Source organism: Grampus griseus (assembly GCF_964374135.1).
Source record: "Grampus griseus genome assembly, chromosome: 14".
NCBI classification, from domain to species: Eukaryota; Metazoa; Chordata; class Mammalia; order Artiodactyla; family Delphinidae; genus Grampus; species Grampus griseus.
Genome location: NC_139008.1, coordinates 21,612,218 through 21,635,710, shown reverse-complemented (window position 1 = coordinate 21,635,710; position 23,493 = coordinate 21,612,218). Strand labels below are relative to the sequence as shown.

At 40.4% G+C, this 23,493-nt stretch overlaps 1 protein-coding gene across 1 annotated transcript in view; it reads left to right on the top strand.

Annotated features, from left to right (window-relative positions):
* The first annotated feature begins 11,452 nt into the window (after window positions 1-11,452).
* UQCRC2 (ubiquinol-cytochrome c reductase core protein 2) overlaps window positions 11,453-23,493 on the top strand; it is a 31,482-nt gene continuing 19,441 nt past the window's right edge. Inside the window, exons 1-7 of the mRNA XM_082671432.1 lie at window positions 11,453-11,590; window positions 14,357-14,440; window positions 14,538-14,687; window positions 15,643-15,707; window positions 17,066-17,122; window positions 17,339-17,463; window positions 19,427-19,524. Of these exons, the coding sequence (XP_082527558.1) occupies window positions 11,558-11,590; window positions 14,357-14,440; window positions 14,538-14,687; window positions 15,643-15,707; window positions 17,066-17,122; window positions 17,339-17,463; window positions 19,427-19,524 (612 nt within the window). The 5' untranslated portion in view covers window positions 11,453-11,557. The remainder of the gene's footprint in view (window positions 11,591-14,356; window positions 14,441-14,537; window positions 14,688-15,642; window positions 15,708-17,065; window positions 17,123-17,338; window positions 17,464-19,426; window positions 19,525-23,493) is intronic.

Genomic DNA, 23,493 nt, shown 5'->3' with positions numbered 1-23,493 from the left:
AAAACATGCCAACCACAAAAGCAGAACTTTAGGAAATGAGTTCTAGTAGCTGTTCCTTCTCTTGATGGAATTGTGCCAACAAAAGAAAATACGGATATTTATTTCCAGAAAACAGCACTTAAGGGGCCTTTCCAGAGGCTGTTAGGGAACCAGGATCCTAGGACCACTTCCTGAGTACATTTTGCACCCAAATTCTTTCTGGCTTAGAAGGGGCGGATGCAAAGCAACAGGCAGGCCCCAAGGAGGCCAGTTATCCTATCCTTAGGAGTCAGATCATCAGACTCAGGGATCCAGGTATGAGGGTGCCAGGTGTACCATTCACAATGATACACCAGTGCAGAATGAACAAAGCTGTATGAAGGCTTCACTTGGAATACCCTCCCTAAACACAAGAATTAGCAAATGTAGTTTTTATTCCCCGCTTCCCTCCACACACACACACACACACACACACACACACACACACAAACACACACAGTCTGTGTAACATTTCCCTATTCTGATGACCAGATCACCAGAGCAACAGGAGAGAACAAGTAATTTGCTGTAGGAGGAAGCTACCAAGAAGCTAAGCTAATGACCACTGTCAAGGCTACACAGTCACATGGGACTGCTCCTAATGCCATTTAGGACTCCAGGAGGAAAGCTGAGCTTCCCCCAAATCGGGATCCAGCCCCAATACTGAGGATCCCCTGGGCTTATCTTCTTTAGTCAGCCACTCCATAAAATAAATGCTGATGTTCCCCATTTCACCCTCAGCCCTTTTCTACCAAGTCTTCTTAAATCTTATAAACCAAGCCTTATTCAATCCCTGAGATGTGTTTGTTCACTTACGTTCTGCAAGGACCTTACCATTTCCCAAACTGAAGTTGTCTTCCTTTTACTACCCCTGTATCTCGACATATGGCAACAGCAGCAGCCTAACCAGAAAATAAGAAATCCTAGCCTGTTCCAGAAAGCCCAGATTTAGTCAGTCTTCCAGCTTATATCCAAACACCTTCCGTTTCAACTTCGCTACCCCCATCTGGCTTATGCCTTCATGTCTTACCCACAACAGGCTTCCTGATCTCCCTGCTTCTAGTCAACCACCTTCAAGGTCCTGAGTGATCAAAACTGATGATGGACATGGACTCCCTTCTAACACTAGGACACCTAAGCCCCTCTTCCAGCCTGATCCTGAATGATCCATCCAAACTCTCCTACCTTCCTTTTCACCTACCCCTGGATCCCAACACTACTGACACCCCATGCCCTAGCACACATTGGTCCCTTAACTCTGGACACCTTGAAACCCATCTGTCCTAGCATGCCCACAGGTGGCCTTCCTCTGGTCTCCAGTGGCATTTTCACCTACTGTCCCTGTGGGAGAGCAAACCATATTGTCACGTCTATTTTCACACAAGACCCTCCCATTAGAGCAAGCCCCATAAAAAGACATATTTTCAACCTCTGTACAGTGCCTTGCATGTGAAAATAATAAACAGCAGTTCCTGTGTATGTCTAGTGTCTGACAGAGGATTTCTTCAAAAACTTCACAGGAACCCAGTGCTTCTCATGAGATGGAGCCATAACTAACACTTCCCTGCACAGCAGATGCTCAAACAGAGCAGCTACAAAAACCAGGGCAGGCCTGAGGCAAAAGGTATGGTTCTAAGAAACAGCTCCACTAAGTTGAAAGACTTCTGGGGGGCTTTATTTTTCCTTTTTATTGGAGGGGGAGGAAGGGCGAGGCTCAGAGTTCTACCAGCCACAGCATACTGGTTAAGGACACAACTTCTGCAGCCAAAGGATAGATTCAAATCCCTGCTCCACTTCACTCACGAGTTATGAGACTTAAGGACAGTTTGTACCTAAGCATCCCCATCTATAAAGTACGGACAACAGGACGCAGCTCATCACCTAACAGCAGAAGCCCACAGTGAGCACACATTAGTGTCAACAGTGATCTCCAGGATGTTTTTGTTTGTTTGTTTGTTTTTTGCAGTATACGGGCCTCTCACTGTTGTGGCCTCTCCCGTTGCGGAGCACAGGCTCTGGACGCACAGGCTCAGCAGCCATGGCTCACGGGCCCAGCCGCTCCGCGGCATCTGGGATCTTCCCGGACCGAGGCACAAACCCGTGTCCCCTGCATCGGCAGGCGGACTCTCAACCACTGCGCCACCAGGGAAGCCCTCCAGGATGTTTTTGTTCCTAGCTGCTCAATGGCTTAGGCTCCTCAGTGGCCCTCAATCTGAAACAATCACCATTTTCTGCCCAAACCTCTAAGCATCACAAGACTGAAAAAAGAACAAGCAGATCAATACCCAATGTTCACTGGGCCTGTGCTAATTAGAACAAAAACCCATATGCAAGACCCAGCCTTCTGTGAGTGACCTTTTTCTTAGCTCCTGGCTCAAATTGTCTACACAGAAAGCTTTATACCAAATCACTTGCCCCTTCACAGAGAAGGTGGGGGAATGAGCAGAACAGGAGGCTCTGCAGAACTTCAGAGCATGGCTCTAAGTGTGCTGCTGAAACAGCAACATCACCAGAGAGCTTGTACCCCACCAAGACCTACACATGGAATTAGAACCCACCTGCTAACTGTACTTCCAAGTGATTCAGGTACGCATTCAACTTAGACACACAACGCTACAGGGAGGATCTGGCTCTGCCACCTCAGTTAGACTGCGACAGGTTTGCAGAAGCCTTCTTACATGGGGATTTGCCTTGCTTTTCACTCAGGGAAAGAGTACACAGGATGGGCCTGCTTCCCCTCAAATTCTGGGAAAAAATAAAATAAAACAAACAAACAAATGAAAAACAGCCATCAGGCTAGATCTAACAGACAGGTTCTTACCGTGAGCAGGCTGCAGTGAGGCCCTAAGGATCCTGCAGAAACAGCTACAGAAAATCAGCACAGTTGTGCAACACTGCCACCCTGAGGTGCATGTGCAAGACGCCACCTAGAAAGCCTGGCTCCCGCTCCCTTCAGTTTCTTCTTCCCATACCCACCCCACCCCACCCTCCTTGACATTCTCTACCTGCAATTGCCTAAGCTTGGTTCCCCGCTACACGCAAGGAACCCCCAATCTTCGACCCTATAGGCCAAGCTCCCTTCCTGTCTCCAGTCCCCACACTGGTGGCTCTCAATCATCCTTCTTGTTAAAGGAGCCCTTCTTGCTAGCACTATAACCCCAAGGTTTAAGGCTAAGGCCACAATCCAAGGAGCTGAGAGAGCACAATCCATCCACAGAGCACTATTCCCAGACCCAAACTCCTGACATCCGTCTGTTCCTGCCTCAAGCATATTAGGAATTTTAGTATGGCTGCACAGGTCCCGGGCCTGAGCCCCGCGTCCGCCAAAGCCTGTGAGGGTCCCGCGGTCCCAACGGACCCGAGCACCAGCCCTCCCCCGTCCAAGCCTCTGTGGTGGCCCATGGGCCGCCCCTGACAAAGCCTCCTCCGGCCACATGGGTCCAGGCGGGCCAAGTGCCACCACCCCCCAAAGCCTCCTCTGGCTGTCCCGGCCCCTGTGGACACACCTGTGGAAGCCTGCGCCCACCTGGCCTACACGAGCATGTGTGCTCCAGGCCAGGTTCAGGAGCAGATGCTGGTAAAAGGAACACATGCAGAGGTGGGGCTGACACAGCAGGTCCAGAGACCTACCTAGAGGTCTCGGAGGGCCTCCTGGGGAGGCGGGGATTGGATGTAGCTCACTGTAGGTGCAAGGACACTGATAGCAGAGGCACCAGGGAATTTTTCATTTTTTCAATTTTATTTTATTTTTTGTTGCTATCCTCTTTCGTTTTGTCATTGCTTCATTTTTATTTTTTTCTAATATATTTTTTATTTTTCTTATTTTATTTTTTATTCTGTTATTGTTCTGCTCTTTTCCACTTGTTGTCTGTTTTTTGTTTTCTCGGTGGTGGTGGTTTGTTCTTTTGATATTTTTGTGTTGTTTTCTTTCATTTTGTTATTTTTTTGCTTTTTTATCTTTTGTTTGTTTGTTTTTGTCATTTTAGTGTTTGTCTTTTCTCTTAGCTTTTCTTTTAGTTTGTTTTTTTATTTTGTATTATTGTTTGTTTTCTGTTTAGTTTCATTTCTATTACTGGTTATGGTTTGGGGGCCTTCTTATTTGGGTGTTTTGTTTTTTCCTAACCATGTTGTTTTGTTGTTGTTGGTTTGCTTTTTGTTTGCTTGGATTTGTTTTTGTTATTTGTCTCAGGTTTTGTGTTTTCTTTTTTTTGTTTGGTTGGTTTTGTTTTTATTATTTGCCTTGGGCTTTGTCTATTTTAGGGTTTTTCTGTTTGTTTGTTTGTTTTTTGCCACACCTTGTTGCTTGTGGGGTCTTGGTTCCCAGGCCGGGGGTCAGGCCTGAGCCCCTGTGGTGGGAGCACCGAGTCTGAGCCACTGGACTACCAGAGAACTTCAGGCCCGAGGAAATATTAACTGGTGTGAGCTCTCCCAGAGGTCCTCATCTCGGCACCAAGATCCAGCTCCACCCAACTGCTGCAAGCTCCAGTGCTGGACGCCTGGGATCAAACAACCAGCAAGACAGGAACACAGCCCCACCCATCAACAAAAACGAGACGACAGAGAAACGTGTTACAGATGAAGGAGCAAGGTAAAAACCTATTAGACCAAATAAATGAAGAGGAAATAGGCAATCTACCTGAAAAAGAATTCAGAGTGATGATGGTAAAGATGATCCACAGTCTCGGAAAGAGAATGGAGGCACGGATTGAGAAAATATAAGAAATGTTTAACAAGGACATAGAACTAAAGAACAAACAAATGGTGAGGAACAACACAATAACTGAAATGAAAAATACACTAGAAGTAATCAATAGCAGAATAACTGAGGCAGAAGAATGAATAAGTGAGCTGGAGGACAGAATGGTGGAAATAACTGCCAAGGAACAGAATAAAGAAAAAAGAATGAAAAGAAATGACTGTCTCAGAGACTTCTGGGAAACAGTTAATGCACCAACTTTCAAACTATAGGGGTCCCAGAAGAAGAATAGAAAGAGAAAGGGTCTGAGAAAATATTTGAAAAGATTATAGTCAAAAACAGCCCTAACATGGGAAAGGAAATAGTCACCCAAATTTAGGAAGCACAGAGAGTCCCGTACAGGATAACCCTAGGAGAAACACACCAAGATACATATTAATCAAACTAACCAAAATTAAAGTCAAAGAAAAAATATTAAAAGCAGCAAGGGAAAAGCAACAAATGACATACAAGGGAATCCCGATAAGGTTATCAGCTGATTTTTCGGCAGAAACTCTGCAGGTCGGGAGGGAATGACAGGATATATTTAAAGTGTTGAAAGGGAAAAATCTACAACCAAGATTATTCAACCCGGCAAGGATCTCATTCAGATTTGATGAAGAAATCAAAAGCTTTACCAACAAGCAAAAGTTAAGAGAATTCAGCACCACCAAACCAGCTGTACAACAAATGCTAAAGAAACTTCTCCAGGCAGGAAACACAAGAGAAGAAAAAGACCTACAAAAAGAAACCCCAAACAGTTAAGAGAATGGTAATAGGAACATACATATCAATAATTCCCTTAAATGTAAATGGATTAAACAATCCAACCAAAGACACAGACTGGATGAATGGATACAAAAACAACACCTATATGTATGCTGTCTACAAGAGTCCCACTTCAAACCTAGGGACACATACAGACTGAAAGTAAGGGAATGGAAAAATATATCTCATGCAAATGGAAATCAAAAGAAAGCTGCAGTAGCAATACTCATACAGGACAATACAGACTTTAAAATAAAGACTATTACAAGACACAAGGAAGGACACTACACAATGATCAAGGGATCAATCCAAGAAGATATGACAATTGTAAATATCTACGCACCCAACATAGGAGCACTTCAATACGTAAGGCAAATGCTAACAGCCATAAAAGGGGAAATCCACAGTAACACAATAATACTAGGGGAATTTAACACCCCACTTTCATCAATGGACTGATCATCCAAACAGAAAATAAATAATGAAACACAAGCTTTTTTTTTTAAAATTTAACTTTATTTATTTATTTTTTGGCTACATTGGGTCTTCGTTGCTGCCCGCATGCTTTCTCTAGTTGGGGCGAGTGGGGTCACTCTTCCGTGCAGTGCGCAGGTGTCTCATTGCAGTGGCTTCTCTTGTTGCGGAGCACGGGCTCTAAGGCGCATGGCTTCAGTAGTGTGGCACATGGGTTCTACAGTGCAGGCTCAGTAGTTGTGGCGCATGGGCTTAGTTGCTCCGTGGCATGTGGGATCTTCCCGGACTAAGGCTCGAACCTGTGTCCCCTGCACTGGCAGGCAGATTCTTAACCACTGTGCCACCAGGGAAGCCCCAGGAAACACAAGCTTTAAATGACACATTAGACCAGATGGACTTAATCAATATTTATAAGACATTCCATCTAAAAACAACAGAATAGAAATTCTTCTCAAGTGCACACAGAACATTCTCCAGGATAGATCACATCTTGGGTCACAAATCAAGCCTCAGTAAATTTAAGAAAATTGAAATCATATCAGGCATCTTTTCTGACCACAACGCTATGAGACTAGATATCAATTACAGGAAAAAAACTGTAAAATATACAAACACATGGAGGCTAGACAATATGCTACTAGGGAACCAAGGAATCACTGAAGAAATCAAAAATGAAATCAAAATACACCTAGAAACAAATGACAATGAAAGCACGATGACCCAAAACCTATGGGATGCAGCAAAAGCAGTTCTAAGAGGGAAGTTTATAGCAATATAATCCTACCTCAAGAAACAAGAAAAATCTCAAATAAACAACCTAACCTTACACCTAAAGCAATTAGAGAGAGAAGAAGAACAACAACAAAAAAAACCCAAGGTTAGTAGAAGGAAGGAAATCATAAAGATCAGAGCAGAAATAAATGAAATAGAAACAAAGAAAACAACAGCAAAGATCAATAAAACTAAAAGCTGGTTCTTTGAGAAGATAAACAAAATTGATAAACCTTTAGCCACACTCATCAAGAAAGAGGGAGAGGACTCAAATCAACAAAATAAGAAATGAAAAAGGAGAAGTTACAACAGACACTGCAGAAATACAAAGCAGCCTAAGACACTACTACAAGCAACTATATGCCAATAAAATGGACAACCTGGAAGAAATGGACAAATTCTTAGAAAGGTATAACCTTCCAAGACTGAACAAGGATGAAATAGAAAATATGAACAGACCAATCACAAGTAATAAAATTGAAACTGTAATTAAAAATCTTCCAATAAACGAAAGTCCAGGACCAGATGGCTTCACAGGTGAATTATATCATTTAGAGAAGAGCTAACACCCATCCTTCTCAAACTCTTCTAAAAAACTGCAGAGGAAGGAACACTCCCAAACTCATTCTACAAGGCCACCATCACCCTGATACCAAAACCAGACAGACATACTACAAAAGAAGAAAATTACAGACCAATATCACTGATTAATATGGATGCAAAAATCCTCAACAAAATACTAGCAAACAGAATCCAACAACACATTAAAAGGATCATATACCATGATCAAGTGGGATTTATCCCAGGGATGTAAGGATTCTTCAATATATGCGAATCAATCAGTGTGATACACCATATTAACAAATTGCATAATAAAAACCATATGATCATCTCATAGATGCAGAAAAAGCTTTTGACAAAATTCAACACCCAGTTATGATAAAAACTCTCCAGAAAATGGGCATAGAGGGAACCTAACTCAACATAATGAAGGCCATATACGACAAGCCCACAGCAAACATCATTCTCAAAGGTGAAAAACTGAAAGGATTTCCACTAAGATTAGGAACAAGACAAGGATGTCCACTCTCGCCACTATTATTCAGCAGTTTTGGAAGTCCTAGCCATGGCAATCAGAGAAGAAAAAGAAACAAAAGGAATACAAATTGGTAAAGAAGAAGTACAACTGTCACTTTTTGTAGATGACATGATACTATAGAGAATCTTAATGATGTCACCAAAAAACTGCTAGAGCTAATGAATGAATTTAGTAAAGTTGCAGGATATAAAGTTAATGTACAGAAATCTCTTGCAGTCCTATACACTAATGATGAAAAATCTGAAAGAGAAATTAAGGAAACACTCCCATTCACCATTGCAACAAAAAGAATAAAATACCTAGGAATAAACCTACCTAAGGACGTAAAAGACCTGTACTCAGAAAACTATAAGACAGTGATGAAAGAAATCAAAGATGACACAAACAGATGGAGAGATATACCATGTTCTTGGATTGGAAGAATCAATATTTTGAAAATGACTATACTACCCAAAACAATCTACAGATTGAATGCAATCCCTATCAAACTACCAATGGCATTTTTTACAGAACTAGAACAAAAAATCTTAAAATTTGTATGGAGACACAAAAGACCCTGAATAGCAAAAGGCAATCTTGAGGGAAAAAAACGGAGCTGGAGGAATCAGACTCCCTGACTTCAGACTATACTACAAAGCTACAGCAATCAAGACAATGTGGTCCTGACAAAAAACAGAAATATAGATCAAAGGAACAGGATAGAAAGCCCAGAGATAAACCCACACACCTATGGTCAACTAATCTTTAACAAAGGAGGCCAGGATATACAATGGAGAAAAGACAGTCTCTTCAATAAGTGGTCCTGGGAAAACTGGACAGCTACATGTAAAAGAATGAAATTAGAACACTCCCTAACACCATACACAAAAAGAAACTCAAAATGTATTAGAGACCTAAATGTAAGACCGGACACTATAAAACTCTTCGAGAAAAACATAGGCAGAACACTCTTTGACATAAATCACAGCAAGATCTTTTTTGACCCACCTCCTAGAGTAATGGAAATAAAAACAAAAATAAACAAATGGGACCGAATGAAACTTAAAAGCTTTTGCACAGCAAAGGAAACTATAAACAAGATGAAAAGACAAACCTCACAATGGGAGAAAATATTTGCAAATGAGTCAACAGACAAAGGATTAATCTCCAAAATATATAAACAGCTCATGCAGCTCAATGTTAAAAACACAAACAACCCAATCAAAAAATGGGCAGAAGATCTAAATAGACATCTCTCCAAAGAAGACATACAGGTGGCAAAGAGGCACATGAAAAGCTGCTCAACATCACTCTTTATTAGAGAAATGCAAATCAAGACTACATGAGGTATCACCTCACACAGGTTAGAATGGGCATCATCAGAAAATCTATAAACAACAAATGCTGGAGAGGGTGTGGAGAAAAGGGAACCCTCTTGAACTGTTTGTGGGAATGTAAATTGATATAGCCACTATGGATAACAGTATGGAGGTTCCTTAAAAAACTAAAACTAGAATTACCGTATGATCCAGCAATCCTACTACAGGGCATAACCCAGAGAAAACCATAATTCAAAAAGACACATGCACCCCAATGTTCATTGCAGCACTATTTACAATAACCAGGGTATGGAAGCAACCTAATTTCCCATTGACAGACGAATGGATAAAGAAGAAGTGGTCCATATATACAATGGAATATTACTCAGCCATAAAAAGGAACGAAATTGGGTGATTTATAGAGCTGTGGATGGACCTAGAGACTGTCATACAGAGTGAAGTAAGTCAGAAAGAGAAAAACAAATATCATATATTAAACACACATATGTGGAATCTAGAAAAATGGTACAGATGAACCGGTTTGCAAGGCAGAAATAAAGACACAGATGTAGAGAACAAACGAATGGACAACAAGGGGGGGAAAGTGGGGGAGAGTGGTGGGATTAAAAAATAAAGAAAAGTACTGGAGACAGAGATTTGTATGCCATGTTGATCAATTTGAACTTTATCCTGAAAAACATGGGAAATCATTGAAAAAGTTTAAGCAGGTGGGTGACTTGATCAGCAAAATGTTTCTCAAACTTCACTCATTATAACACCTTCATGATTTTTGCCTTATCTTCATATCACCTGTAGTTAATTTATTTAATGTTGTTCAAACTAACCTTTTATTCTTTTACAAACATATGTCAAGAGGAAACTCATTACCACCATTGCTTGCCATAATAAATATTCAAAATAAATATATAACTATTAAAGTAGAACAATGTTCATTTATGTACCCACTTTAAATCATCTCATGCACCACTATGTAAATCTACCACAGTTTTGTGCCAGAGTCTTAAGATCTGTTTGTTTGTTTTAATATATTTTGGCCACACCACCCGTGGCTTGCGGGATCTCTGTTCCTGACCAAGGATTGAACCCATGACAGCGCAGAATCTTAACCACTAGGCCACCAGGGAACTCCTGCCGGATTCTTAATGACCGGGTCTTAGATGTCACCTGGAATCTCCTGTTAGAGAACCACTTGTAAGTGTGAAGAAATTCGGACACAGGCCGAGGGCATAAATTTTGTCTATGCTCTGTAACGCCTAAAACCAGTCCTTATGAAATTTTAATGTGCATACGAATCACCTCGGGACCTTGTAAAACTCAGATTTTGATCCATTATGTAATCTGAAGATTCTGCATTTCTAACAAACCCCTAAATGACATTAATGTTGGTTTCCCAACCACGCAACGTTGCAAGGTACGAGATTATACTTCCCTGAAGGGGAGGGACCGTGCCTTAATCTTTAGTATAGTGTCTGGCACAGGCAACTTATTAGCTAACACTCGTTGAAGACAGCATGGAATTTTCTTCCCACAAAAGCTGTCACGTGACTCTCCATATGCAGGCTTCAGATCAGAAGTCTCTCACACACACACCACTACTATTCAAAACATTTTAATTTTTCTAAGACAAAACTATATTTCAGTTTTTATTTTCTACGTAATCTCAGCCTAGAATATAAACTCCATCAGACCAGAGACCTTAGTCGTAAGCATTTCCTAAGTTTCGGTCTCACCTATGTGTGTCCCAAGCCTGGTCTGCGAGTTAGAGCGGCGAATTCATTGGACAAGGGCTCCGTTCCTATGGAGCTAATGAGCTAGTGAGGACCTCACCAAGCAAGAGGCGATCATACCCGGCTTCAAGGCCTATGTCTCTGTAGAAGGTCAGATATGGAATAGTCTCCTACAGCCGCCAGCTTCCACAGTGCAGAAGTCCTGAAGTTCAGAAGACTGGAGCCCAGAGGCCGCGGATGGGATCCGGCGAACCGGGGCTCTTTCATTGGACAGCCCGGATCGGAAGGATCCAAAGTGGAGGGGGGGGGTTGCGATGGGCTGTCGCAGACGTAGTCAGAAGAGGATTAAAAAGCGGATATCCTGGCCAGGAAGAGAACTCAAAAAGCGGTAACTTAAATCATCTAAATTATCTTCTGAAAACTGCGTTACGAAATTATGCGTCTCCCTATCCTGCGTCTTGGAGGAGTTGGACTGTTCCAACATCCTCCAAGGAGCAGTAGAGTGCGGTCGGTCGTATAGAGAGTCCCCTCACGTAGGAGGCGTGGGAAAGAGTGCCGCGGGGCAGTCTGGGCCGCTCCCGCAGTCCGCCGCCATCTTGCTTTACTTTAAGGCGGCTGTGACCGCGGCTCAGAGCAATCTTGAGCCATGAGGCTAATAGCCAGAGCTGGGTCCCTCTCGGTGAGTACAGCTGGCGGGCTTGGGGCAGGGTGGGGGAGCAGATTGTCAGCAAGGTCATACGGACTGGAGGTGCCTGGTTTGGGCTCCCGGGGCCTTGGGTTTTGTTCTGCCCTTCAGGTGAATCCTGCCGGCCAAGTGGGCTGCAGGCTGGGTGGATTGGGCGTTGGAAGGCCAGCTCGTGGTTTGAACAGAGAAGACTTAATGCTGGAAAACCTGAAGAGAGGGGGAGGGCTTAAGAGCGGAGGTGAAGCGACTCGGGTGGAGACACCTTTGAAGGTCACTGCTGCACTTGGTGTGCAGAAGGAGACCGCGAGATCTGGGCCGCAGGAGGCCGGCGTAGACCTAGTCCCCCATCCCTAACCTATCAACTGCAGCCTCTTCTTGGCGTATCACGGAGCATCAGCTTCCCAAACGGTTAAGTGGGCTTATGAGTAAAATCATAAAGAAGAAATGAGTTAATTCCTTTATAGCTTTTTTCACTGTGCCTGGAACTTGATTGTTACTGTGGTGTTCTGGCTGTATAAAGTGTGCTTTTCTTGATCTCTTGTTAGAGTTTATCCAGGAGGGTTTCTTGGCGTGCCCTCTAGAGCTTCTTAAGACTCCTTCAAGCCCGAGTGAAACACAGCTGTCGCTTGGGGAAAACTCCTTTAGGGTCAGTGTTATATCAGTGTGAACCGGTGGTTGTCAAGGGGGGACAGTCTCAGTCTCTGAGATTTAAAGTTAAGCGAAGGGCTTACCTGGTGGCGCAGTGGTTGGGAGTCCGCTTGCCGATGCAGGGAACGCGGGTTCGTGCCCCGGTCCGGGAGGATCCCACATGCCGCGGAGAGGCTGGGCCCTTGAGCCATGGCCGCTGACCCTGCGCGTCCGGAGCCTGTGCTCCGCAGCGGGAGAGGCCACAACAGTGAGAGGCCCGCGTACGGCAAAAAAAAAAAAAAAAAAGTTCAGCGAGGCCAATTTTGCCCCCCAGGGGACAGTTGGCAATGTATCTAGAGACATTTTTGGTTGTAACAGCCTGGGGGGAAGTGCTACTGCTGAACATCCTACGGTGCACAAAGCCACCCACAATAAAGAATTTTCCAGCCCAAAGTGTCAAGAGTACCTGGGTTACTGAGTAACCTAGTAACCTTCTAGAAGGAGGTGCAGAAGACCAGGGAATGGAGTTTCCCTGTGCTTAATGTTTAAATAGATAAAATATGAATTATACAAATAGCTGTAATTTAGACTGTAATTCTCTTACCCTTCTTAGCACACCTAGACTAACCAGTGATTAATAACGCTTAGAGAGAAGCCCGGTTAGACTGGCAAAAGGCCCCAAAAGCTCTTCCTCCATTGCATCCATCCCCACCTTCCAGTAGAAAAAAGAGCTCAAAGATAACAGAGTTGAAGAGGACCAATGTAAACAAATTGGAATAAGCTTGAAAGCAATTGTTTCTACTTGTAACACTTATTTTACATAAGAATAAATTTATACATCTTTTGTTATTGAAACAAAATAGTAGTTGTATGGACAATTACTAGGATAATATTTTGCAACAGATTTGAATGGGACAAATTATAGGAAGTACCTAACCAACAAAGTATCACTGTTCAGGCACATTTGAGAGGAGAGCACCTAAATGTACCTTAGCAATAGAACTATGGATTATTTGAACTGCTGTGCCCACAGCAGTTTTTTTACTTTCTGGAAAATCAAAAGCTAGAATCAATAGTAGGGTTAACTATACTACACCCAGGAAATGAAATTGATGATGATAAAGCAAAGCTAATTGGAATTTATAATTTGAAAGCACTAACAGCAAATGAAAACTAGGAACCAGCTTATCGATAGTATAGCACTGATGCTGAATGCACAACAAAAAACCGTCCTGGACAACACGGAGTAGAGCCATTGCAGCCTCTGAGGGGGGTCCTTGGGAAACTCTAGCAGCATGTTCATTTGATCCTGGGAGTACCAAGGATTAACTCTCAACATCTCCACTAGTAACCTTAAGATCCTTAGACATAATCAGAATGAATTATGTGGCATTATATATCATTTGCCAAAAAAAAACTGAATAAAGTTATGCATTTTGGATCCATTATCTGACATTTAAGAGGACCCCTTTACCTTTCCAGTGGCTGCGTATTATATATACTGAGAATCTACTATGGATGAAGCTATTGTTAATCTCAGGGTATATTAGTCAAAGAAGATAAAACCTTTGGTTGTGTAGTCTTAATGTAGCACAGAAGAGAGTGAAGATACTATGGGAAATATCGGGGGCTGGAGGAAGTTTTCTTTGATATACTTTGTCTTTTTTAAAGATTACTAAACTGATTAAGGAAATGAAGTCATATTGGAAAATAGACTAAAAAGATGAGACTCTTTGGGCAGATAAGGGAAACAATAATGCTGAAATCTATAAAAGGGTATGAATGTGGCTATTCCACACTTTTTCAAAAAATTCCAAAGCATTAGAGCTAGAAAGGACCACTTGAAGTTTTAATAAGGTAGTTAAAAGGTAAAAGAAAATACAGTAATTCTTTACATAGTACAAAATGAACATGTTCAACTCAGTATTCCTTCAGGCTCTACAAGTCACAAATAACTAGAGATTTAAGAGTGGCATGGGTAAACTGGTGGGTAGTAATTTCATAGTAAAGTTAATCAGCTAAATCCCCCCATGGAGTTCTTTTACCACTGAACACCCTCTATTGCTTGGGCCCACTTGGATACAATGCACTATTCTTTTGAGAAATGTGGTAACCTGTCTTTTTTGTGTTTAGAGATTTTATTCCCTCAAAGTTGCTCCCAAAGCTAAAGCCACAACTGCCCCTGCAGGAGTGCCTCCACATCCTCAGGACCTTGAGGTTAGTCCCACTGAGTTGCTCACTGGACACATACGTGCCTTACTGTCCTTGGTAATATAAAGACATTAATCACATCCCTATTTTATTTTAAATACAGTTTACCAAATTACCAAATGGTTTAGTGATTGCTTCTCTCGAAAACTATGCTCCTGCATCAAGAATTGGTTTGTTCATTAAAGCAGGCAGCAGATATGAGGACTCCAACAATTTAGGAACCTCTCATTTGCTTCGTCTTGCATCCAGTTTGGTAAGCATCTTTACTACCTCAATATGTTTAGAAATCTGTGGCACCTTGGTCCTACAGAAAAGAAAAACTAAAAGCAACATCCGTATATTAGTTTCCTGGAGCTGCCGTAACAAATGACTGCAAACAGGGTGGCTTAAACAACAAGAATTTATCCTCTCACAGTTCTAGAGGCTAGAAGTCAAAGTCAAGGTGTCAGTAGAGCCGTGCTCCCTCTAAAGGCTCTAGGAAGAATCTTGCCTTGTCTCTCCTAGCTTCTGGTGGTTGCTTGCAATCCTTGGCATTCCTTGACTTGCAGCTGCATCATTCCAATATCTGCCCCTGTTCTCACATGGCCCCCTCTGTGTCTCTGTGTCCAAATATCCCTCTTATTGAATTTTTCCAGTCATATTAGATTTAGGGCCCACTCTAATCCAGCATGACCTCATTTTAAATATTTATATCTGCAAAGGCTATTTCCAAATAAGGTCACATTTGCGGGTTCTGGGTGGACATGAATTTGGGGGACACTTCCAACCCAGTACAGTCCCCTAATACATCATGAAAAACCACAGGATATTTACCATAGAGAAGCATTAAATTAGTGTCCATCCGAATGTTAGTGCTAGAGCATAAGAAATCAGTAAAAAACAAAATTTTTAATTTTAAAAAAGAAGTGCCAGAAACGGAAAGAAAATTACTCTTTCTCATACGCAAATCTCTTTCAGAATAAATGGATGAATCCAGTAAGCTTTATTTGATAATGGAATTTTTGCCTAAATGTACTTTGTATAAAAATCTATACTTGTGCTTTTTGGTCAACTTTGTTTTATAATTCTTAAACTAAAAAGGATTCGCTATTTGGTTAGCGTTCCTTTTGAATTTAATGACAATTAGACTTTAGATTTTGACATAAAGTGATGTTTGGCAAGCTTAGCATTAAAAAACTACTAAAAACAATTGTTTTTTCATTTCTAAGACTACAAAAGGAGCTTCATCTTTCAAGATAACCCGTGGAATTGAAGCAGTTGGTGGAGAATTAAGGTTTGTTAAAAATAAGTAATCGGAAATAGTGAAAACACCAGAAGGTAATCAATTGTAAAGGAACTTTTCTCTGTTATCAAGGTGGTTAACAATTTCTTAAGGCACAAGAAGAAAAAGACTGATGAATTTGACTGCATAAAATGTAAAATATCTTTATGCCTTAAAGTAAAAATTTAAGTAACTAGGAATAGATATTTGCAACATATGTAACATGGAGAGGATTATTTGGAAAAATAAAGAACTACAAATTAGGAAAAAACAACCAAAGAGTAAATGGACAGACATAGGAGAGGAACAGGCTGTTCCCAGAAGAGGAAGCCAGAAACAATGATATTTACTTATAATCAACAGTGTGATACCATTTTATACTGCTGGTGGGAGAATAAATTGATACATCTACATAGGAAAGAATCAAGGACTATGTATTAATGTTGAAAATGAGCATATTCTACAACCTAACAGTTTTTAATCCACATGCACAAAGGGATTCTTTATCGTTATTGAGACTGGAAACAATCTAAATGCCTATCTTTAAAGACATGCATAAGTGAAGTATGATATAGTAATATGCTGGGACTACTACACAGCAGTTAAGAATGAACTCAATCTGTTTCAACATAGCAGGCTTTAAAACAAAATGTTTTGTGGAAAAACAAGTTTCAAGATTTTTTTAAGGTATGAGGTTTTTAACAAAATAATATGTAATGCCTATGATTATGTTTGTCTCTAGAGTGGGAGAAAGTGTGAGGGTTAGCCTGGGAATGGTACAAAGAGACCTTCAACTTTAAAGTTGCCCTTTTTTTTTAAGTAGTGGTAAAATATACTTAACGTAAAATTTACCATCTTCTGTTTTATAAGTTCTATGGCAATAAGTGTCATTAAGCAACCATCACCACCACCCATGTCCAGAATGTTTTCATCTTCCCCAAATGAAACTCTGTAGCTATTAAACACTAACTCCCCATCCCCCTCTTCCCCTGGCCCCAGGCAACCACCATTCTGTGTTCTCTTTATATGATTTTGACTACTCTAGGTACCTCGTATCGGTGGAATCATACAGTGTTTGTTGTCCTTTCATGACTGACTGACTTCACTTAGCAAAATGTCTTCAAGGTTTATCCATGTGTAACATGTCAGGATTTTCTTCTTTTTTTTTAAGGTTGAAATATTTGCAGTTTTCTTAAGATTTTTAAAAATATTTTTTAAATTTAGTTGAGTGTATTTTTGTTATACTATTATTTATACTTTATGTACTTCAAAATAATTTTTTCCAAAAGAATTGGTTGACTTAACAAAGGTATAAGGGAAAGCTTGTTCTTCTGATTTAGATAATTCACTGTAATTTATTTTTGACTCAGTGTGATTTCAACAAGGGAAAACATGGCTTATACTGTGGAATGCCTGCGGGATGATGTGTAAGTACCTTTGTGTGTTTAGAACATCTGCTTTTAAAGAAATACTAAGTTGCTCAGTTGTCTTTTTTTTAATGTGGCATTATGACCTCTGATGTTGGTTTCAGATTATTATTCACAAACTGCCTAAAGTTTAATAATGAGAGCAATACAGTTATGTAGAATGGATGTTGGTTTTAAATTTTTGACTGGTAACCCTTATCTTCATGTCTTCTGTAGTGATATTCTAATGGAGTTCCTGCTCAATGTCACCACAGCACCAGAATTTCATCGCTGGGAGGTAGCTGCCCTTCAGTCTCAGCTAAGGATTGACAAAGCTGTGGCTTTTCAGAATCCACAGGCTCGTAAGTACACTTTTAGATTATATTCCGTTGTTTCTAAGATACTGGGTTTTTGAGAAGATCAATTTGTAGAAGAATAAAATTGCTATCGAAATCCTTTTTCTCCTTGGGTTTGAAAATGCCCTCTCCAAAAATTTGTCCACTTTTTAAAACATATTGTTCATTTCTAAACATTTGTATTGTTATTTTTCATCTTTGATAGCAAGTAAATTGACTATAGAATCCTAGCCTTTTGCCTGTGTCGCCCCCCTCCCCCCATCTCCCCACCCATCCACCCTACTGCCCACCCCACCCCACCCCTGGTGTTTTTTCAGTGGTTGTTTTGCTTACACTAAATCTGGCAGCAGTTTATTGTTGCTGCTGCTATTATTGTTTAGCCAACTCACTTTTATTGTGTCTTTCCAAAGTAATCAACTTAATTTTTAAAAAAAAAAAACTTTTTTATATTCATATTTGTGTTTATATAACGTTTAGTTATCTAATCTTGACAAGCACATCTGGCAAAACAAATCTTTAAAAAAAAGCACCACTGATTCTCAGAAGTCATAGCGCTTCTGGTAGGAGCGGAAGTGTGCAGGTAGACCACTGAGGTGTAAGCAGGTGACCAGCTGCAGGGGCTTAGAATGGGATGGACTTCTCAGATGCAGGCCTGTCAAGAGAGGGTCTCTTGTCAAGTGTCTGGAATATAATGAGTGCTTGGTTCCTGTTAGCTCATATTATTTCACGGAGATAACTTTGTTACTCCACACCTCTACCAAAGAAATAGATAGAATGGTAAAATTGTACAAAAGATGATTTCAGTGTCCAGAGTAGCTTTCTTCCCCACTGGTAGCAGTGAGGCTCCAGCCCTTATCCTTTCTGCCTGGACAGTTATTGTAGTCTCCTGGCTTGTGTCTCTGCCCCCAGGTGTACATCTTCCACCAATGGCAATGTACATTTTACGTTGCCATTACAGTGATCCTTCTGACATGAAAATCCAGTGAAAATCCTTTAAAGGCAAGCTCTTTAACTTAGCATATATGGTAACTCTAATGATCTGTCCCCTGCCTCCCTCCCTTGTTTCTTGCTCTCCTAGCTGCAATTCCCCTTTGAATCAGACTGTTGTCATACTTTATGCTTTTGTCTGTGTCCTCTGCCTCAAATGCTGTTCCCAGATCATTCACCTGGGAAACACCTACTCATTCTGTAAGACTCATCCCAGATTTTACTTTTATTCCTCCTTTCCAATTCCCACTGCCCTTCCCTAGTGCCCCCGCTGCACTTTTGATATACTACTAACATCACACCCGTAATACTTTATTTTACAGTTTTTCCCCCTCAACATTTTGAGGGCACACATGTGTCTTACTGCTCTCTGTGTTTCCAGCACAGTGCCTGGCGTGGAGGAACACCCAAATAATAAGCAAATAAAAGAGACATACCTCAAGCAAAGGCACTGAACCAGGAAAGTAGGAACAGTGCCAGGGAGGTGTACAATTTGGCAGTAGCATTTGACCCCTGTAAGCTAGTAATATGACCTAACACTGATACTTTCATATCTCCTCTTACCCTGACGACTCCCTTGTTACCTCGAGAGGGAACCTAGAAGTAAGCAAAATTCAGATTAGATGACTTAATCAAGGTCACATGGCAAATCAGTGGCAGAACTGTAATTAGATTCAGACTTCTGAATCTAAAATCCATATATGGTTTCCAGATGATACCAGGTCGATTAAAGTTAGAGAAGAGTTTAGGTGGACTCTGACATTTAGAAGCTGCTATCATAGAAACTCTTATTTTTCTCAGCACATTCGAGTGGCAGAATTTTAACAGTTGTTAGAGGTTAAATGAAATTATATTTTCAGTCCTCTTAATACTTGAATTTGATGACCAAAGTTGTGTAGTTTAGTTGCTTTCTAGGCTCTAAACGTCGTGTTGTCTTTATTTAAATCACACTTCTGTAACTGCTTCTTTACTTATTTTACAGACGTCATTGAAAATTTGCATGCTGCAGCTTACCGAAATGCCTTGGCTAATTCCTTATATTGTCCTGATTATAGGATTGGAAAAGTGACACCAGATGAGGTACTGATAAAACACATTACATTTTTTTTTTAATTTAATTTTATTTATTTTTTTATACAGCAGGTTCTTATTAGTCATCAGTTTTATACACATCAGTGTATACATGTCAATCACAATCGCCCAATTCAGCTCACCACCACCACCACCCCCACCGTGGCTTCCCCCCTTGGTGTCCATACGTTTGTTCTCTACATCTGTGTCTCAATTTCTGCCCTGCAAACCGGTTCATCTGTACCATTTTTCTAGGTTACACATATATGCATTAATATGTGATATTTGTTTTTCTCTTTCTGACTTACTGCACTCTGTATGACGGTCTCTAGATCCATCCGCATCTCAACAAATGACCCAATTTCGTTCCTTTTTATGGCTGAGTAATATTCCATTGTATATATGTACCACAACTTCTTTGTCCATTCTTCTGTCGATGGGCATTTAGGTTGCTTCCATGACCTGGCTATTGTAAATAGTGCTGCAGTGAACATTGGGGTGCATGTTTCTTTTAGAATTGTGGTTTTATCTGGGTATATGCCCAGTAGTGGGATTGCTGGATCATATGGTAATTCTGTTTTTAGTTTTTTAAGGAACCTTCATACTGTTCTCCATAGTGGCTGTATCAGTTTACATTCCCACCAACAGTGCAAGAGGGTTCCGTTTTCTCCACACCCTCTCCAGCATTTGTTGTTTGTAGATTTTCTGATGATGACCATTCTAACTGGTGTGAGGTGATAACCTCATTGTAGTTTTGATTTGCATTTCTCTAATAATTAGTGATGTTGAGCATCTTTTCATGTGCTTCTTGGCCATCTACATGTCTTTGGAGAAATGTCTATTTAGGTCTTCTGCCCATTTTTGGATTGGGTTGTTGTTTGTTTTTTTAATATTGAGCTGCATGAGCTGTTTGTATATTTTGGAGATTAATCCTTTGTCCGCTGATACGTTTGCAAATATTTTCTCCCATTCTGACGGTTGTCTTTTCGTCTTGTTTATGGTTTCCTTTGCTGTGCAAGAGCTTTTAAGTTTCATTCGGTCCCATTTGTTTATTTTTGTTTTTATTTCCATTACTCTAGGAGGTGGATCAAAAAAAATCTTGCTGTGATTTATGTCAAAGAGTGTTCTGCGTATGTTTTCCCCTAAGAGTTTTTTAGTGTCCGGTCTTACATTAGGTCTCTAATACATTTTGAGTTTCTTTTTGTGTATGGTGTTAGGGAGTGTTCTAATTTCATTCTTTTACATGTAGCTGTCCAGTTTTCCCAGGACCACTTATTGAAGAGACTGTCTTTTCTCCATTATATATCCTTGCCTCCTTTGTCATAGATTAGTTGACCATAGGTGTGTGGGTTTTATCTCTGGGCTTTCTATCCTGTTCCATTGATCTATATTTCTGTTTTTTGTCAGGACCATATTGTCTTGATTGCTGTAGCTTTGTAGTATAGTCTGAAGTCAGGGAGTCTGATTCCTCCAGCTCCGTTTTTTTCCCTCAAGATTGCCTTTGCTATTCAGGGTCTTTTGTGTCTCCATTCAAATTTAAGATTTTTTGTTCTAGTGCTGTAAAAAATGCCATTGGTGGGCTTCCCTGGTGGTGCAGTGGTTGAGAGTCCGCCTGCCGATGCAGGGGAAACGGGTTCGTGCCCTGGTTCAGGAAGATCCCACATGCCGCGGAGCGGCTGGGCCCGTGAGCCATGGCCACTGAGCCTGTGTGTCCGGAGCCTGTGCTCTGCAACAGGAGAGGCCACAGCAGTGAGAGACCCGCGTACCGCAAAAAAAAAAAAAAAAAAAAAAAAAAATGCCATTGGTAATTTGATAGGGATTGCATTGAATCTGTAGATTGCTTTGGGTAGTATTGTCATTTTCACAGTGTTGATTCTTCCAATCCGAAAACATAGTATATCTCTCCATCTGTTTGTGTTATCTTTGATTTCTTTCATCAGTGTTTTATAGTTTTCTGAGTATAGGTCTTTCACCTCCTTAGGTAGGTTTATTCCTAGGTATTTTATTCTTTTTGTTGCAATGGTGAATGGGAGTGTTTCCTTAATTTCTCTTTCAGATTTTTCATCATCAGTGTATAGGACTGCAAGAGATTTCTGTGCATTAATTTTGTATCCTGCGACTTTACTAAATTCATTCATTAGCTCTTGCAGTTTTTTGGTGACATCTTCAGGATTCTCTATGTATAGTATCATATCATCTACAAAAAGTGACAGTTGTACTTCTTCTTTACCAATTTGTATTCCTTTTATTTCTTTTTCTTCTCTGATTGCCATGGCTAGGACTTCCAAAACTGTTGAATAATAGTGGCGAGAGTGGACATCCTTGTCTTGTTCCCGATCTTAGAGGAAATGCTTTCAGTTTTTCACCATTGAGAATGATGTTTGCTGTGGGTTTGTCGTATATGGCCTTTATTATGTTGAGTTAGGTTCCCTCTATGCCCACTTTCTGGAGAGTTTTTATCATAACTGGGTGTTGAATTTAGTCAAAAGCTTTTACTGCGTCTATTGAGATGATACGTGGTTTTTATTATTCAGTTTGTTAACATGGTGTATCACATTGATTGATTTGCGTATATTGAAGAATCCTTGCATCCCTGGGACAAATCCCACTTGATCATGATGTATGATCCTTTTAATGTGTTGTTGGATTCTGTTTGCTAGTATTTTGTTGAGGATTTTTGCATCTATATTCATCAGTGATATTGGTCTGTAATTTTCTTTTTTTGTAGTGTCTTTGCCTGGTTTTGGTATCAGGGTGATGGTGGCCTCATAGAATGAGTTTGGGAGTGTTCCTTCCTCTGCAATTTTTTGGAAGAGTTTGAGAAGGATGGGTGTTAGCTCTTCTCTAAATGTTTGATAGAATTCACCTGTGAAGCCATCTGGTCTTGGACTTCTGTTTGTTGGAAGATTTTTAATCACAGTTTCAATTTCATTACTTGTGATTGGTTTGTTCATATTTTCTGTTTCTTCCTAGTTCAGTGTTGGAAGGTTATACCTTTCTAAGAATTTGCCCATTTCTTCCAGGTTGTCCATTTTAATGGCATAGAGTTGGTTGTAGTAGTCTGTTAGGATGCTTTGTGTTTCTGTGGTGTCTGTTGTAACTTCTCCTTTTTCATTTCTAATTTTATTGATTTGAGTCCTCGCCCTCTTTTTCTCAATGAGTCTGGCTAATGGTTTATCAATTTTGTTTATCTTCTCAAAGAACCAGCTTTTAATCTTATTGATCTTTGCTATTGTTTTCTTTGTTTCTATTTCATTTATTTCTGCTCTGGTCTTTATGATTTCTTTCCTTCTGCTAACTTTGGATTTTGTTTGTTCTTCTTTCTCTAGTTCTTTTAGGTGTAAGGTTAGATTGTTTATTTGAGATTTTTCTTGTTTCTTGAGATAGGCTTGTATAGGTATAAACTTCCCTCTTAGAACTGCTTTTGCTGCATCCCATAGGTTTTGGATTGTCATGTTTTCATTGTCATTTGTCTCTAGGTATTTTTTGATTTCCTCTTTGATTTCTTCATTGATCTCTTGGTTATTTAGTAACGTAGTGTTTAACCTCCATGTGTTTCTGTTTTTTACATTTTTTTCCCCTGTAATTCATTTCTAAACTCATAGCATTGTGGTCAGAAAAGATGCTTGATATGATTTCAATTTTCTTAAATTTACTGAAGCTTGATTTGTGACCCAAGATGTGATCTATCCTGGAGAGTGTTCCGTGTGCACTTGAGAAGAAAGTGTAATCTGCTGTTTTTTGTTGGAATGTTCTATAAATATCAATTAAATCTATCTGGTCTACTGTGTCATTTAAAGCTTCTGTTTCCTTATTTATTTTCATTTTGGATGATCTGTCCATTGGTTTAAGTGAGTTGTTAAAGTCCTACACTATTATTGTGTCACTGTCGATTTCCTTTTACAGCTGTTAGCAGTTGCCTTATGTATTGAGGTGCTCCTATGTTGGGTGCATATATATTTATAATTGTTTTATCTT